This window comes from Oryza brachyantha, chromosome 2 (genome assembly GCF_000231095.2).
Source record: "Oryza brachyantha chromosome 2, ObraRS2, whole genome shotgun sequence".
Classification (NCBI taxonomy): Eukaryota; Viridiplantae; Streptophyta; class Magnoliopsida; order Poales; family Poaceae; genus Oryza; species Oryza brachyantha.
In genome coordinates this window covers 25,152,134-25,170,143 of record NC_023164.2, presented here as the reverse complement: position 1 = coordinate 25,170,143, position 18,010 = coordinate 25,152,134, and the positions used below count along the sequence as shown (strand labels likewise).

The 18,010-nt window shown below is 49.2% G+C and overlaps 3 protein-coding genes and 1 pseudogene across 3 annotated transcripts; 1 reads left to right on the top strand and 3 right to left on the bottom strand.

The window, feature by feature from the left end:
- Positions 1 to 1,479: 1,479 nt before the first annotated feature.
- LOC102710847 lies at positions 1,480 to 2,236 on the bottom strand. The gene has a single exon (XM_006647942.3). The coding sequence runs from the start codon at positions 2,096 to 2,098 to the stop codon at positions 1,727 to 1,729; it is 372 nt and encodes a 123-aa protein (XP_006648005.2). The 5' UTR covers positions 2,099 to 2,236; the 3' UTR covers positions 1,480 to 1,726.
- Positions 2,237 to 6,474: 4,238 nt separating this feature from the next.
- Positions 6,475 to 9,120, top strand: LOC102710559 (subtilisin-like protease SBT1.4). The gene has a single exon (XM_015833758.2). The coding sequence runs from the start codon at positions 6,529 to 6,531 to the stop codon at positions 8,851 to 8,853; it is 2,325 nt and encodes a 774-aa protein (XP_015689244.2). The 5' UTR covers positions 6,475 to 6,528; the 3' UTR covers positions 8,854 to 9,120.
- A 1,770-nt stretch (positions 9,121 to 10,890) lies between these two features.
- On the bottom strand, positions 10,891 to 12,837 carry LOC102720773 (annotated as a pseudogene).
- A 703-nt stretch (positions 12,838 to 13,540) lies between these two features.
- LOC102710273 (subtilisin-like protease SBT1.4) lies at positions 13,541 to 16,253 on the bottom strand. Its single transcript, XM_040520582.1, has one exon. The coding sequence runs from the start codon at positions 16,117 to 16,119 to the stop codon at positions 13,678 to 13,680; it is 2,442 nt and encodes an 813-aa protein (XP_040376516.1). The 5' UTR covers positions 16,120 to 16,253; the 3' UTR covers positions 13,541 to 13,677.
- Positions 16,254 to 18,010: the final 1,757 nt, after the last annotated feature.

Sequence of the window (18,010 nt, the reverse complement as noted above, 5' to 3'; positions counted from 1 at the left end):
ATCACCACCGCCATCCTCCTCCTCCTGCTGCTTCGACGAAGAATCGTCACCGTCCGCCGCGCCGCGCGTAACGCAGCTTCTCGCCGTGGCGCCACCACGTTGCCGGCCATTTGCTCCAGAGTACTACTACACTCTCGTCTCTAGCTTTGCTGAAACAGTCAAACAAAAAGCTCCTCTGCTTGGCTGGCCTCGCCCAACTGCAGCTGCGACATATTGAAGCATGATCTCCATACGAGTTGGTCTAGAGATAATAACATGCTAATAGAACTGAACTCGCGTTAGCCGTAGCAGTTGGGGTAGTAGTACTGTGCAGGTGTGACTCGTGAGGTCAGGTGTAGTTGCAGCACTGAGCAGCTCTGCATGAATCATGCGTTCATGCTCCGAGTTGCTTATTTCGATCTACTCAAAATCTCAAACTTTGACTCGCCAATTCCACCAGAATTCAGAGTTCAGACACCGACCGATCCCGGAGTTGACGCGGCTGGTTAGCCGAGCCAGCCACCGGATGAGCCAAACGACGGAATGCACGAACCGTGACCATTCCAGGAGTCGCGGGCTCGTGGCCCAGCTCGAAAATTGTTACTCCAACTCAACAGTGCAGCATCAGTCCAGTCTAGAGAGTAGACTACATCTGGGGAGAGTGGATTCTAAGCTCTCGATGGGACATTCTCTCATTGACTTCTCGTCTATTATATGATATCTAAATAGTTATCAAGAAAATATGAAAAACTTTGTGAAGATAGATTAATGTGTGATATATCACTGCACAAACATAGAAGTTAAAATATGACTTCCACAATTCATAATAAAAATAACAAATTAAACTATAAATAACATACACATACTCACAATCATATATTTCTTATTTTTTTCTACAGATTGTAAAAGTCATATTTTAACTTGCATGTTTGTGTAGTGATATATCACATATTAATTTATCTTTATAAATTTTTTATATTTTTTATTACTATTTAAATAGCATACAATAGACGAGTGGATCATCCTCGAGACCTTAAAACAGTTTCCCCGGATCTACGCATAAGCAACAAAATCATGCAGGTCTGGAGGCGTTGTTGGGCTAACGCCTGAACTGTAGGATGTCTCATCTGATGGGAATATATCATTTTAGACTGAAATCTTGTCGCTCTCTCCATCTTAAGTCTACTTAATTAGGAGTGTTTTGTAATGGCTTCAGTGAGTTATTGCATATAACTGCTTGTTACAAAAGAGAAGCGAAGTGATATAGTCATGATTATGCAGGCCAACTACTACTAGCGTTTATGTTAGTTCCAGCAGACAGCAGTTGCGACGTGAGGCACAGAATCTCGACAAAGTAAGGTGCTAATTATTCGATCATAACTAAAATGGGCCAGATTGTCTGAACTCTACTGTAAGACATGTGCAAGGAGCAAAATTCGGAAGACCATACTACTTTAAGTACTAATCACTTCATTGAACAGACTAATTAATCCGAAGCAAAGATCGCATCTTTTCTCTCTATCTCCTCTACTTTAACGTGAAATCAATTTCAATTTTTTTTCAGTTCAAGAAAGTTGTAGTACAAGCTAGGTGATTACGAACACGATGAACACTGATCGCTGAGGTCAATGATCACCAGAAGAAATGCAACAACGCAAAAAAAAAGAGCACTTGAATTATCATAGACAATTAAAAGCGTCTATACACAGGGCGCTCCTGCTCCTGCACCGGCGGGAGCGGACATCGATCAGTAGCCGACGGTGACCACCGGCGCGAACGCGGTGCCGAACGAGCAGTCGGCGGCGGCCTGCGCGCGCAGCGTGCTCATGGCCGCCGCGCCCTCTAGGAGGTCCCGGACGGCGTTGGCGTAGTACGCGCGCAGCCGCCGCAGCGAGCGACGGTACAGCGCCGCCAGCCACCGTATCCGCAGCCGCCGGAACGCCCCGAACAGCCGCCTCCTCCCGCCGGCGCCGCCGAGCCTCGCCACCGCCATCTTCCTCTTCTTCCGCCCACCGGCCGGCACCAGCGGCCCCGCAGTCGCAGCCGGCCGCCGCGGCATCCGGAACAGCTTGACTCGCCTCGCGGCGTGGCCGGCCGCCGTGTGCTGCACATCCGTCATCTCCCTCCTCGATCGCCTGCCCTTGGGGAGGATGCCAAGGAGACGGTGGCCCTGTGTCAAGTGTGGCTCTCTCTTCTCTCCTGCTCTTTGCTTGCCGAATACCGATGAGAATGTGAGAGTTGTTAAACCCCGTGATTAAGGTCGACTAGATAACAAAATATTAAGCTTGTAGGCATCTGTCCTTGCTTTTCTTTTAATACAAGAGCTCGAGAAGTGGTTATGAGAGAGCGTGATAGCGATCTCTCTTGGGGAATGGTGATTGGTCAGAGAAGTTGACATGCTAATTAAGCTACCTGTACAGTACACACAGAAATATTCTGGACATCCTAGTTAATCAGTAAGCTACTATACTCTTGTGGAGTTTAAGTTAAAATGTCTTTTACTTAGTTAGAACTAATAATTACCGGTGCATCGGTGTTTCAGTTATTGCGGTGATACGTATGCTTGCCTGTGGAAAGGGGAAGTGGACTTCAGCAGTTCAGATTTGTTCGTTCACTGATCGTGACAGGCTGACAAAACTGAGAATTCCATCCACGAAGAAGAAGAGCATGGGCGCTAATTTATGCTGGCTCATCCTAGCCACCCCCTAACCGCTTGATAGACTGACATACTGACAGTGACAAAACTAGTCGATTGTATTTTGCCGACCATTCATGAGCACCACATGCTGATCAGAATATGCTTCAGTAGTGAACAAATATGACACTCCATGGACGTATCCACGAGCTGCTAGTTAATTTGTGTAAGGTTATCTTCTCACTTATTGTCTGCACAGCTACGTGAGCAACAAGCATACAGGGGTCAAAGCTTATCGGGCTCCATGGGAAGCCGGGAGAGATGAGATTCCGCTGCTATCTGTTCTGCACTCGTGTCCTGATCGACTTATCTTAACTCATCTTAGGGCAATCAGCACAGGAAAGCTCATGGATATAAAGAAATGGCCATGTATGCGTCAGAGCTTACCTCAGCCGGGCATGGCAGATCGTCAACTTGCATTGTTGCTACTATCGTACTTGATGACTATATAATATTATCAAGAGAATACTGGCCATTCTCTCGAGAGAATCACAGGCTTGATGTATTTGGACTTTGGAGTAGTACTCCTACATAATAAGAAACACATGGCCGAGACGTTGGCGTGGGTGAGATACGCATCCATGTGCTGTTACCTGCAGCATAGTTTAGGGAGCAAAAATATAGAACTGTTGTATTACTCCATTTTCCTAATCTGACATCTTCTATGGTTTGCAATTTCAGTGATACTGTCCTACAAATCATTAATTGGAGCATACCAGTATTATTGAAAACATCAGGCCAAGAAAGGATTAGCCGATTTAGGTACTAAATCCAGAGGCATTGAAGAGCCCATCACTTTGGAAAATTTAGTGGAATAAGTCCACTTGAGGTCCCTCAACTTATCATCCAGTCTATTTTTCGTCCTTAGATCGCAATACCGGATACAATCAGTCCCTGAACTGTCAAAACTGGCGCAGAAGAGGTCCCTCTGCGGTTTTGAAGGCAGTTTGGGCTGACTTGGCGCCTACATGGCTAGTTTGATTAAGTTTCTGTCCCACGTGGCATTGATATGGCACTTACGTGGCAATTATATATCAAAAAAGCAGTTGGCCCACCTATCAGCTACACACAAAAAATGATTTAAAAATAACAGGCTCACGTATGCCCACAGTTAGCTAACCCAAAGAAATAAATATAGTGAGGCCCACGTGGGTCCCACATGTTATTCCTTCTCTCCTCTCAGCTGACAGGTGGGCTCACTGTATTTTTGATATATAATTTTCACGTAAGCGTCATGTCAATGCAACGTGGGATGGAGAGCTAGTCAAACTAGTCATTTTGGCGCCAAGTCGGCCAAAACCGCCTTCAAAACCGTCGAGGGACCTATTTTGCACCGGTTTTGATAGTTTAGGGACCAGTTGTATCCGGTTTTACGGTCCAAGGACGAAAAACAACTACGCGATAAGTTGAGGGATCTTATGTGGACTTATTCTAAATTTAGTCGTCGTAATCCCGTACCGGTCCAACCTGGTGGCCCGTTAACTTGAATCCCATTCTATCTGGCCCAAATTGTATTCTCACGGAAAATTTGGTCAGGTAAGTGAGAGGACTCCGTTTCTGCCCAACATTGTCTTTGCACGTACGCGGATCGATCAGCTGCGTGGAGGGCTAGATATTGGGTCAAAACCGGGGCTGGAGTACTAAGTGGATTGTAATCCAACCTAAATCCGCTCTAATACATTTTTTCTAATTAGTTTACCAAACCAACCCGCATCAATTATTCTTTATTAGGATCCAATCCAAATCAATCCAATTTTGATTTTAGCTCAATCCGCACCAACCCATTTGGTTAAAATGGATTCAACTCACTCTTGCAAAATGGATGCACCATTTGATATGTATAAACTCGGACCTAAAATTTTAAAACTCGCGTTCACACTATAAAAGTTTATCAAATTTGACTGAAATTTAGTGGAATGATCTGTTATGTATAAAAGCAACTTTATGCAAAATTTGGTCGATTTCTACATGTGGACCCCACGTATGTCTATTATTTTATCCATTAGCTATTCAATTAAAAGATCCATTTACCCTCTACGGTTTAAATCCATTTAGAACCTAAAATAATCTAACCAAATCCAGTCCATGTCAATCCACTTGTCTCTTTAACTCAATCCAATCCAGACCATTTGAAGTTACAATTTATTTACACCCAACCAAACACAATTCAAATTAAAACCAACCCATTTAACTCATTTCCATCCAACCTATTAGCAGGCCTAGACTGGACCGATTAGGCTCCCGATCATACCCATCAATTATTCACATTTTTATAACTAATAATAAATTAATCATATGCTAATTCGATAATACGTTTTATGCGTCGGCTACTTACTCTACCGAAGAGCACGGCCTACTCATTGTAAAGCATCATGCGTCCTCGCGGAGATGTTATCGTGCACGACGGCGAAGTATGTGGCGCACGGATTTTGCTTGGGGGTGAGGAGGAAAACCCTGTTGCGTGTCAACTATTGTCTGAGCTCGACGTCCGGTGTTTCTTCCCCGCTATGCTTGGAATGTTGATGGCAGGTGACGGTAGGGTGCCCCGTGACACCATATTGGCATAGCACATGTACATGGACGTGGATGCGCTTGACAACAAGAAAATCCATCTAGCGTGTCAACAGATTTGCATCACCAAGGCCTTTGTTTAGTTCCCAAAATTTTTCTCCAAAAACATCACATCGAATTTTTAGACACCTAATAAAGCATTAAATATAGATGAAACAAAAAACTAATTGCACAGTTATAAAAGAAATCTTGAGACGAATCTTCTGAGCCTAATTAGCCGATGAGTAGACATAAGTGCTACAGTAAACAACATGTGGTAATGACGGATTAATTAGACTCAAAAGATTCGTCTCGCGGTTTATATGCTAGCCGTGAAATTCGTTTTTTCATTCATGTCCGAAAACCTCTTCCGATATTCGATCAAATATTTGATGTGATACTTCTCCCAAAAATTTTCTAACACCACCAAAATCTCTTGCTTTGCAGTGCAACAGCTGAAGTACTCACGTACTACACCCTGAAAACGAGAACAAAACCAATGCCAACTGAGGCAGCGGTCGCGAAGAAACTGGAGAAAAAAAAGTCGATAAAAATGAGATAGACAGGTCGAGAGTTGAGAGGGCCCGACGTGTCCAATCGAACGCCGCGATATTTCTCGCGCAAAAGGGAAGGTGTGTCGCACGAGCTCACGCCAGCATCGCCATTGGCCAATCCCGATCCAGATTCCGGACTACTCACGGGCCCACCACTTAATTAGTACTCCCTTCGTCTTAAAAACTTAATGTAGGAGCGATAATGCAGCGAATCTGGACAAAATTATGTCCATATTCGCTGTGATTTGTCCAGTATCTTTTCGTAGTTTACCATGTAAGAGTTGGTGGGGTTTAGTTGACAAAAAATTTTTGGCATAAACATTACATCAAAAATTTGATCGAATGTCGGAACGGAAAGGGTTTTGGACACGAATGAAAAAATGAATTTCATGGCTAGGCTAGAAACCGTGAGATGAATCTTTTGAGCCATTAATCCATCATTAACATATGTTGATTACTGTAGCACTTATGGCTAATCATAGACTAATTAGTCTCAAAAGATTCGTCTCAATATTTCTTCCATAACTATGTAATTAGTTTTTTTCATCTATATTTAATGCTTTATTTAGGTGTTAAAAAATTCGATATGATGTTTTAGGAAAAAGTTTTAGAAATTAAACAAGGCCTAAGTTTTTTTTGGAGAGTTTAACTTTTTTTTTTTTACGGAATGAGTAACGGTAGTAGTACCTGTCCAGCCGCATATAGGCGTCGAGTCATTCATTGACCAATCCAATCTGCTTCCACTGCGCCATGGCTAGCCTCCGGCGTCTCGCCGTCCTGCTCCTCATCGTCGCCACCGCAGTGGCGGCGGCCTCCGCGACGGAGCAGTCGACGTACATCATCCACCTTGCGCCCGAGCACCCTGCGCTCAAGGCCACTCGCGGCGGCGGCGGGGTCCTCGGCCGCCTGATTCCGCGCCATCTACGCGCGCCGCGGCCGAGCCTGCTCTACTCCTACGCGCACGCGGCGACGGGGCTCGCGGCGCGTCTCACTCCCGACCAGGCGGCGCACGTCGAGGCGCAGCCCGGCGTGCTCGCCGTCCACCCCGACCAGGCGCGGCACCTGCACACCACCCACACCCCGGCGTTCCTCCACCTCAACCAGGCTTCTGGGCTCCTGCCCGCCGCCGCCTCCGGCGGCTCGTCGTCACCTGTCGTCGGGGTGCTCGACACTGGGATCTACCCCATCGGCCGTGGCTCCTTCTTGCCCACCGCCGGGCTCGGCCCGCCCCCCGCGTCCTTCTCCGGTGGATGCGTCTCCACCGCCTCCTTCAACGCCTCCGCCTACTGCAACAACAAGCTCGTCGGCGCCAAGTTCTTCTACAAGGGATACGAGGCTGCTCTTGGCCACCCCATCGATGAGACGGAGGAGTCCAAGTCGCCACTGGACACCGAGGGCCACGGGACTCACACCGCCTCCACCGCCGCGGGGTCGCCGGTCACCGGCGCTGGATTCTTTGACTACGCGCGTGGCCAGGCGGTGGGCATGTCCCCCGCCGCGCACATCGCGGCGTACAAGATCTGCTGGAAGTCCGGCTGCTATGACTCCGACATCCTCGCCGCCATGGACGAGGCAGTCGCGGACGGCGTCGACGTCATCTCCCTCTCTGTTGGCGCCAGCGGATACGCCCCAAGCTTCTTCCGCGACTCCATAGCCATCGGCTCCTTCCATGCCGTTAGCAAGGGGGTCGTGGTGTCTGCATCGGCCGGCAACTCCGGCCCCGGCGAGTACACCTCAACTAACATCGCGCCATGGATACTGACCGTCGGCGCGTCTACCATCGACCGCGAATTCCCGGCCGATGTGGTTCTAGGCAACGGCCAGGTCTACGGTGGCGTGTCCCTGTACTCCGGGGAACCACTGAACTCCACACAGCTGCCGGTGGTGTACGCCGGGGACTGTGGCTCCCGGCTCTGCATAATCGGCGAGCTCGATCCGGCGAAGGTGTCCGGCAAGATCGTTCTTTGTGAGCGTGGGAGCAACGCCCGTGTCGCGAAAGGTGGGGCGGTGAAGGTGGCCGGCGGTGCCGGCATGATTCTCGTCAACACGGCGGAGAGCGGCGAGGAGCTTGTGGCTGATTCCCACCTCGTCCCGGCGACAATGGTGGGGGAGAAATTCGGCGACAAGATCAAGTACTACGTCCAGAGCGATCCGTCGCCGACGGCGACAATCGTGTTCCGCGGCACGGTCATCGGGGAGTCGCCGTCCGCGCCGCGCGTCGCGGCGTTCTCGAGCCGGGGTCCCAACTACCGCGCGCCGGAAATCCTCAAGCCAGACGTCATCGCTCCCGGCGTCAACATCCTCGCGGCCTGGACCGGTGAGGCTGCTCCCACCGACCTCGACATCGACCCGAGGCGCGTGGAGTTCAACATTATCTCCGGGACGTCCATGTCGTGCCCGCATGTGAGCGGCCTCGCTGCGCTGCTCCGCCAGGCGCAGCCGGACTGGAGCCCCGCGGCGATCAAGTCGGCGTTGATGACCACCGCGTACAACGTGGACAACTCCGGCGCGACCATCACGGACCTGGCTACCGGGCTCGAGTCGACGCCGTTCGTCCGTGGCGCCGGCCACGTCGACCCCAACCGCGCGCTCGACCCTGGCCTCGTGTACGACGCCGGCACCGACGACTACATCTCCTTCCTCTGCACGCTCGGCTACTCCCCCTCCATGATCTCCCTCTTCACAACAGACGGCTCCGTCGCCAACTGTTCGACGAAATTCCCCCGGACCGGCGACCTCAACTACCCCGCCTTCGCCGTCGTCCTCTCCTCCTACAAAGATTCAGTCACCTACCACAGGGTGGTGCGCAACGTCGGCAGCAACACGAACGCAGTCTACGAAGCCAAGATCGACAGCCCGTCCGGCGTGGATGTTACGGTGAGCCCAAGCAAGCTGGTGTTCGACGAGAAGCAGCAGAGCCTGTCCTACGACATCACCGTCGCCGTGTCGGGCAACCCGGTGATCGTCGATTCGAAGTACACCTTCGGGTCGGTCACCTGGAGCGACGGCGTGCACGACGTCACTAGCCCCATCGCCGTGACATGGCCGTCGAACGGCGGAGCAGCATCCATGTAGAGTAGTGATGGAAATTGATCTGTCTGTGGTATGGGTGGCAATGGGGGCAGCTTGTATAGGTCCTTTTTGGACAGAGATCTCCACGCGTGAGACTGCATCCTTCCCTGGTCCAGCTACCACTGGAGCTTAGTGATCCCATGGTTTCATTTATCTGATCATGGTTGGATTGGTCGCCTGATTACTTCTATGCACCTGTGTAACTTACTCCATCGAATGATGAATAATTTCTTATATCCTAAACTAGCTCCATATCCAGGCTAAATAAAATTAGACACGTACTTATGAGATAGGAATACTGAATGATGCGCATGTAATTGATCTTCACAGTTATAACAAGTATCTTTCTTTAGATAATTTCAGTAAGTACATCTTTATTCATATGTTCCATTTTTTATGTTTAATATGTGTACTCTTTGTTCTAAAATAAAAACATTTATGTATTTCTCTATTCCAAAGTTGAATATTTATGGCATTTATCTGTTCTAAAATAAAATTATTTATGACGTTGCAATACTATAAAAGATTATAAATGTTTCCATAACTATTTATGGTATTGCTTATTTCATCAGTCACTTTATAATTTATTTACTTTTTCTTATTTTACCCCACCTGCACTCCAATCTATTCTACCATCATTTATTACGGAACATGTTGGTAGTGTTTTCTTCTTTATTAAGACGCACGGTGCACGAGTGTATGGTTTATCTGATCAATAAATGGTTGGGTAGGCTGCCATTATCGCTGTTTATTCTGGGCGTCGATTCATTTCTTTGTTTCAGGTTACTTTGTTTATCCTTGCAAGAGATTGAGCAGTTTCTTCTGGGCGTCGATTCATTTCATTGGTTCAGTTTACTTCGTTTATCCTTGCAAGAGATTGAGCAGGTACCCCCCATTTTCAGATTGAACAATGTTTTTTTCTTCTTCTTAATTTCATTTAATGCTTTATTTTCCGCGAGTTGTTAATTGCGTAAATCTCTTGAAAAATGTGCAAGCTTATACCAGAACAAGCGTATTGGGATTCCTTCCGTTTTAAAGTTACGTATATCTAGATTGTTTTTAGAAAAATAACTTTCGTCTATCTTAGCACGAAAGTTTTAAATTGTAAATTGCATGAATTTCTCCCCAAGCATATAATGGAATAAAAATGTATGGATTTCTATATTGGAGTTGGTCCCCCAAAAGCTTATACGGTTATATAAATTTTTGATCATAAAAATTATGATTTTTGGTGTATCACCTTTTTAGGGTCGTTCTGAGCACCTACAGGTATAGTGGTGTAAAAGAGCTCATTTTGTATTTTTAGCAAGGAAGCGCGCGGACTTCATTATATTCTACAGATAATTCAGTGCAAACATAACAAACACTCTGTTGGAATAGTTACTAAAACAGTATAATTCAGTGCAAACATTCCAAACACACTGTTGGAATAGTTACTAAAATAGTATAATTCAGTGCAATACTCCATATATATTCTCGCAGAATTTTATTTATCATGCATCCGCGATACAGAAGTATAGTACATCACGCCGGAATTTTTGTAGCGAGGAAGCAGAACAGGTTTCTTATTCATACTGCACACTGATGAAGCTAAGTGCTAGATGGGCATCGTAGCTTGATCATGCATACTGATGGCGAGGGGTAACTAGAGCTGCTCACATGGCCGCAACGGCGGCGCTCTGAGACGGCCAGGTGATGGCGATGGGGCTCTTCACCCTGTGCACGCCGTCGCTCCAGACGATGGACCCGTGCGTGTACTTGTCGAAGCTGCCGGAGGACACTGTGCGGATGACGACGGTGTACGTCCTTGTCTGGTGCTCCTCGTCGAACACCAGCTCGGACGGCCTGACGCGGAGCTGCGTGCCGGGCGGGGGAACTCCACCGACGGTGTACACGACTACAAGGCGCCGACGTTGCGGACGGTGCGCTGCAGCGTGATGTTGTCGCCGTACGCCTTGACCACCACCGAGAAGGAGGCGCGGTTCAGGTCCGCCGCGGTGGTGCTCGCCCGCGTCGAGCACTTGGTCACGGTGCCGTCTCTCAAGAAGATGCCGACGCGGACGATGTCTTCATATCGGAGTAGCCGAGCTCACACATGAAGTCGAGGTAGTCGTCGTCGCCGGCGTCGTAGACGAGGCCAGGGTCAAGGGCGCTGTTCGGGTCGACGTGGCCTGCACCGAGCTCGAACGGCCCAGCCGCCTTGCCGGTGGCCATGTCCTTGATGGCATCACCGTTGCTGTCCTTATCGTACGCCGTCGTCGTCAGGGCCGACATGATCATTGCGGGGCTCCAGTTTGGCCGTGCCTTCTTGAGCAGCGCAGCGATGCCGCTCACGTGCGGGCACGCCATGGATGTACCTGACAAGACGTTGAACTCGACGCGCCTCGTGTCGACGCTGAGTTCCGTTGGTGAGATCAAGCCGCTCCACGCGGCGAGGATGCTGACGCCGGGTGCGACCAGGTCGGGCTTGACGATCTCCGGTGACCGGTGCGGCGAGGTTCGGGCCGTGGCCTGAGAAGGACCCGATCCTCGGCGCGGAGGGTGACGAGCTGAGCACCGTGCCGAAGAAGAGGATCTTACCAACTGGGTATGGTGTCTTGAGCATGTATCGCAAGATCTCCAGGCCGGCGGCGTGCGGCACCGTCGATGAGGTGGGCGGTGGCGCTAGCAAACTCACCAAGGTCACTGCGACTAGCGATGATGACACCAAACCCACCAGCCCGATCAACGGCAACTCCTTTCGCCGCATCAGTGACCTGTCCTTTCTCACACAATACAATCTTGCCGGTCACTTTACTAGCATCAAGTTTCCCAATTTCGCAAACGGAAGAGCCGGCGAAACCACCAAAGACCAGCGATTTCATGCCACCATCTACGTCACCGGCATAGAGCGAGGTGCCAGAGAAGGTCTGGCCATCGCCGAGGACAACGATCGCCTGGAATTGGCGGTTCATGCTCGATGCACCAACTGTCAGCACCCATGGCGCCCCGTTGGCGACGGTCGTTTCTGCGGGACCGTTGTTACCAGCGGATGCTACAACAACTATGCCCTTACGGATAGCACTGAACCCGCCAGTGGCCGTGGCATCGTTAAGAAGTGTCTTTTTTGGGGCACCGAGTGAGAGGGAGATGACGTCAACACCGTCGGCGATCGCCTCATCGATGCCGGCAAGGACATCGGAGCCAAAGGCATTCCAACACACCTTGTAGACGGCGATGCGTGCACCTGGAGCCGTGCCCTTGGCAACGCCAAGCCGAAGAGGTTGGCATATCTGGGACAGGAGAGCCAGCTAGCTGCAGTGGAAGCAGTGGGAGTGCCATGACCGGACGTGTCTAGCGGTGACTTGGACTCCTCCGTCTCGTTAACCGGTTTCCCGGTCGCAAACTCGTACCCCTCGTAGAACATCTTCGCACCCACAAGCTTGTTGTTGCAGTAAGCGCTGGCATTGAGCTCAGGAGTCGACACGCATTCGCCACGGAAGGTGGGAGGCGGCGTTGGGGACAGAGACGGGTCTGCGGCGAAAGAGGCACGGTCCTTCGGGTAGACGCCCGTGTCCAGGACGGCGATCACCGCGTCCGTGACGCTGTTCGACTCCGCCTGCAGCCCGGAGGACGGCGAGAGGTGGAGGAACGAGGAGGACAGGATGGTGTGGACGCCGTGTCTGGGACGACGGCGGCGATGCAGGGCTGCGCCCTGAGGTGCGCAGCCTGCGGCGCCGTCAGCCGCGCCGCGAACCCCGTCGCGGCGTGCGCGTAGGAGCAGAGAAGGCGCGGCGCCGGGTGGGCGACGTGCGAGGGAGGAGGTGCTCGCGGACGAACGACGAGTAGTGGTGGTGGTCACGCCCACGGGTGAGGCGGTGCATGCTCGGGCATGACGTGCACGATGTAGGTGGACACACCGTGTTGCTCGTGTCCAATCGGTGTCGCTGCTGCAGACGCAGCGAGGAGGGAGCATAGAAACAGTACTGTTACAGGTGATCTGACCATCGGTGTGACCATGCAAAATGTTAAGCGGTTTAATTAGTGAGTTGTTGTGTGATGAGTGGGAGGCGAGGGCGAAGCATATTTATACAGCTTACAGGCCTTGGCTGGCTAACAAGACAAGTAATGGTGGTGCTGTGTGTAACGTGCGTAGTAAACAGAGTTGTTTGCAGGACTGAAGCAGGAGCTATGCAAAAAACAACAGAAAGCTTATTGGTAAGAGTTTTTTTACCGTCTTTGTCTTTCGAAAAAAGATTCGCTTCAGTCCAATAAAAATAATAAAAAAATAACTCGAGTTACCAGTACGGTACCAAATCATTTCTGATCGTTGATATAACAATACACATCCTACTCAGCTAGATCTAATAGTGGGAAACGGTTTGGTACCTCGAGTTACTTTTTGTTAGATCGGAGCAAATCTCTTTGTGGTACCAAATCGTTTTTGATCGTTAGATCTAACCGTACACATCCTACTCCGCTAGATCTAATGGTAGAAAATGATTTGGTATCTTGAGATACCGGTACCTCGAGATACTTTTTGTTGAACACCATTGAATCTAGCTGAGTATGATGTGTGATGTACCTCAAGATACAAAAGAAAAGATGTGAGTAAAACTCATGTACGGTTAGATTCAACGATTAAAAATAATTTGGTATCGCGAGATACTATTATCTTGAGTTACTTTTTATTCGACGGAAACAAATCTCATGAAATAAACCACAAGACAACCGATTTTATTTATCACCGTGCATGAGCGACAATACATTAGTAGTACAATCACAGCGGGATATTGTTATACTGGAAGCTGGATTATGCATGGCGATCGAGAGGGCTAGAGCTGCAGCTCACATGACCGAGAGTGCGGCGGTCGGAAATGGCCAAGTGACAGCAATTGGGCTCCTCACGTTGTGCACGCCGTCACTCCAAACGATGGATCCGTGCGTGTACTCGGTGAAGTTGCCGGGGGGCAGCGTGGATTGGAAGACGATGGTGTAGGTTCTTGTCTGGTGCTCGGCGTCGAACACCAGCTTGCCCGGCGAGATGATGAGCCGCGTGCCGGGCGGGAAGCCAGTCCTCTTGCCGACGGTGTACACGGCGTCGACGTTGCTGCCGACGTTGCGCACGGTGCGCTGCAGCGTGATGTTCTCGCCGTATGCTTTGAACTTCACCGAGAAGGATGGGCGGTTCAGCTCTGCCCCCGTGATGCTCACCCGCGTGGAGCAGTTGTACGGCGAGGAGGCCTTGATCGAGCACATGAAGTCGATGTAGTCATCCTCGCCGGCGTCGTAGACGAGGCCGGGGTCAAGGGCGCTGTTTGGGTCGACGTGGCCGGCCCCGAGCTCGAACGGCCCGGCCGCCTTGCCTGTGGCCATATCCCCGATTTCATCGCCGGCGTTGTCCGTGCCATAGGCCGTAGTCATCAGAGCCGACATGATCATTGCAGGGCTCCAGCTTGGCCGCGCCTTCTTGAGTAGGGCGGCGATGCCGCTCACGTGCGGGCACGCCATGGATGTACCTGAAATGATGTTGAACTCGACACGTCTCGTGTCAGCAGCGAGCTTCGTCGGCGAGCTGACGCCGCTCCATGCGGCGAGTATGTTGACGCCGGGGGCGATTAGGTCGGGCTTGAGGATGCCCGGTGCGGGGATGCTGGGGCCACGGCTTGAGGTGGTCGCGATCCTCGGCGCGGGCGGTGATGAGCCGCCAACAAGTGTGCCAAAGAAGAGGATCTTACAAACTGGATATGGAGTTGAGCCCACGTATCCTATGATCTCTTTGCCAGCTGCAAAAGGAACGATCGTTCCAGGGATAAGATGGGCAATGGCCCTGACATACTCACCATCATGTTCTTGGCCAACGATAATGACACCTGATCCACCGGCCTTATCAACGGCAACTCCTTTGTCCGCAGAACCAACCTTTCCTCCCCTGCACAGGACGATCTTGCCAGCCACTTTACTAGCATCAAGTTTCCCGATTTCGCAATAAGCGGAACCGGCAGAATCAGCAAGGATCAGTGATTTCATGAAACTGTGTGGGTCACCGGGATAGAGCGAGCTGCCAACAAAGGTCTGGCCATCGCCAAGAACAACTATCGCCGGGAACTGTCGGTTCATGCTCGATGAACCAACGGTCAGCATCCACGGTGGCACGTTGGAGAGAGTTGAACCCCCGGGGCCGTCGTTACCAGCGGCTGCGACAACAACTATACCTTGACGGGCAGCATTGAATGAGGCAATAGCTTCGGGGTCCAAAAGAGTCTTTTGGACGGCACCCAATGACATGGAGATGACATCAACGCCGTCGGCAATCGCCGCGTCGATTGCCGCCACAATGTCAGCGGTGAAGCATCCGCCTTTCCAACATACTTTGTACACGGCAATGCGTGCAGCTGGGGCCGTGCCCTTGGCAACGCCAGTGGCAAAGCCCAAGAGGTTGGCATCGGGAACCGGAGACCCAGCTGCAATGGAAGCACAATGAGTGCCGTGACCATCAGTGTCCAGTGGTGACTTGGACTCCACCGTCTCATTCATTGGCCCCTTTGCAAACTCGTATCCCCGATAAAACATCTTCGCTCCCACAAGTTTGTTGTTGCAGTAGACTCTAGCATCAAAGTTGGGACCTGAAACACATCCACCACGAAAGGTTGGGGGTGGCGTTGGGGGCAGGGACGGGAGAGGGGCAAAGGAGGCACGGTCCTTTGGGTAGATGCCCGTGTCTAGGACAGCGATCACCGCGTCGGTGGCGCCGTTGGACTCCGCCTGTAGCCCGGAGGACGGCGAGAGGTGGAGGAACGTGGAGGAGAGGGTGGTGTGGAGCTTATAGACCGTGCCGCGGACGACGGCGGCGATCGAAGGCTGCGCCGCAAGGTGAGCGGCCTGCTGCGCCGTCAGCCGCGCCGCGAACCCTGTCATGGCGTGTGCGTAGGAGTAGAGGAGGCGCGGTGCCGGGCGAGCGATGTGCGGGGGGAGGAGCTCGCGGACGAACGAGGAGTAGTGGGTGCGGGCAAGGCGAACACGGGCCCCGCGGAGCGGTGCGTGCGCCGGCATGACGTGCACGATGTAGGTGGACATGCCTTCGTCGGCTTCCTCGTCATGGCCTGCAGCTGATGACGGCGCGGCTGCGGCTGCAGCTGCAGCTGCAGCAACGGCGAGTAGGCAGCATGACAAGAGTACGATGATTACGGGCTGCTTACCCATCGTTATGATCATGAGACTAGTGTTTGCAATTAAGCTAGGTTTGCTGAGTTGTGTGTGGAGATCAATGGAGAGGCGAAGGCACTGCATTTATAGACTAACGAGCTTTCTCACCGTTCGTTAGAAGGTACGTACCTCGAGGTAAAATATTTTTTTAAGTGCAAAAACATGTTATTTCCTGATACAATTATCTTGACATAAAAATTTTACTCTAGCTATTTCTATAGGCTGGCTGTGTACATCCCAATGGATGTAGAGGCCGGTTTTTAATCCATATCTAAAAAGTTACTTCTATAGGCATGCAAGACAAATCCAGTAACACCCCTGTGCATGTAATGATGTAATCTCTTGGTATTTCGATAGATGACGTCGTTAATTTTTTACATATGTTTAATCATTCATTTTAAAAAATGTACTTAATTATTATTTATTTTATTATCATTGTATATATTATTTATTTTATTATTATCATATTTATTAAATATATTTTTACTATAACTTAATTTTTCATATATTTGCACAAAATTTTTAAATAAGATGAATAATCAAATCGTATGTTAAATGTCATCAACCTATTAAAATACAGAGTCAAGCCAGTACTTAGGTTACGTTCAGTTCCCAAAATTTTTTAGGAGAGAGGTCATAACGACGCTTACGGTCACATATTTGAAGTATTAAATATAGTCTAGTCTAATTACAAAACAAATTTCAGACTCCACCTGGAAACCGCAATACGTTAGCACATGTTGATTAATGTAGCACTTATGGCTAATCATGTACTAATTAGGCGCAAAAGATTCGTGTCACGATTTTTCTTATAACTGTGTAACTAATTTTAATATTCATGTATATTTAATGAGCTTTTTTCCTATCCTTGAGAAGGTACCATGAGGTATCACTCTTTTCTATCTAAAATTTGGTACCTTGTAGGTACCTTCTAATACCTAAGATACCAAAAGGTACCAAATTTTACATAGAAAACAGTGATATCTCCTTAAAAATGATAAAATTGCTCATATTTAATGCTTTATTTACGTATCTAAAGATTCAATGTGATGTTTATAGAAAAAACTTTTAGAACTAAACGGAGCCTCTTATACTAACGTTCGCGTATGGTCCGCACTGCTCCGAATAATGCATGAACCGATCGATCCAGTCGTTCGTAATTTAAGCCTGACGTAACGAACGACTGGCCTAGGGTAATGTGCAGCTTCAACTTTACATTTAGATTCGTCTAAAATAGATAAATCGTTCAAATTTGTTCATTCGATCACACTAGCTGGCTATGTTGTTTTTCTCCTGATTATTCTTAGACTTTTTTCTTGCACACTTTTCACAATACAAAACAGTATTCTTTTGCAAAAACAATTCTATAAGTTCTTCATCTTAGCTTTATTAAATAGATTTTTAATTTTTTACTAGTTAATTCTAATATTTATAATATTAAATAACTATAAAAATCAGATAAGACAGCCAGCAACCGTCTATTTGAGTACACCTCAGCAAATTCGGATGATGTGGCCCTTATTAAATGAAGAAAGAGGCTGCTGCCTGCCATCGTCTCGTTTATCTACGGGACAACTCGAGAGCTTTGTGCTGCCTTGCGCTGGCGGGATGGATGGTGACAGCGATGGTGCAGGCGTTGGCAAGTGGAGCACGCCAACGACTAATCAACCACCATTGTATTATATGTCTTTTTGCCGTCTTTATTTGTGATGTGGTATATTTTATAGACAGCAGTCATCTGAATAGTTATACATGCCCTAATTCTGTGTCTTTTATCTTGGTTGAAGAAGAACATGGCCACTGACTTTAAATGTTTCCGTTGCCTACGTACCAACTACTTGTGGTCCTACGTAGTAATGGGAGATGGGGAGATGCGTTTGTCCTATAACCTCTTTTTTCATTATTAACTTTAGCATCTCATTTTTTTACGTGTCAGTTAGCGCAGAGACTGAACATACTAATTTCTTTTGCAAAA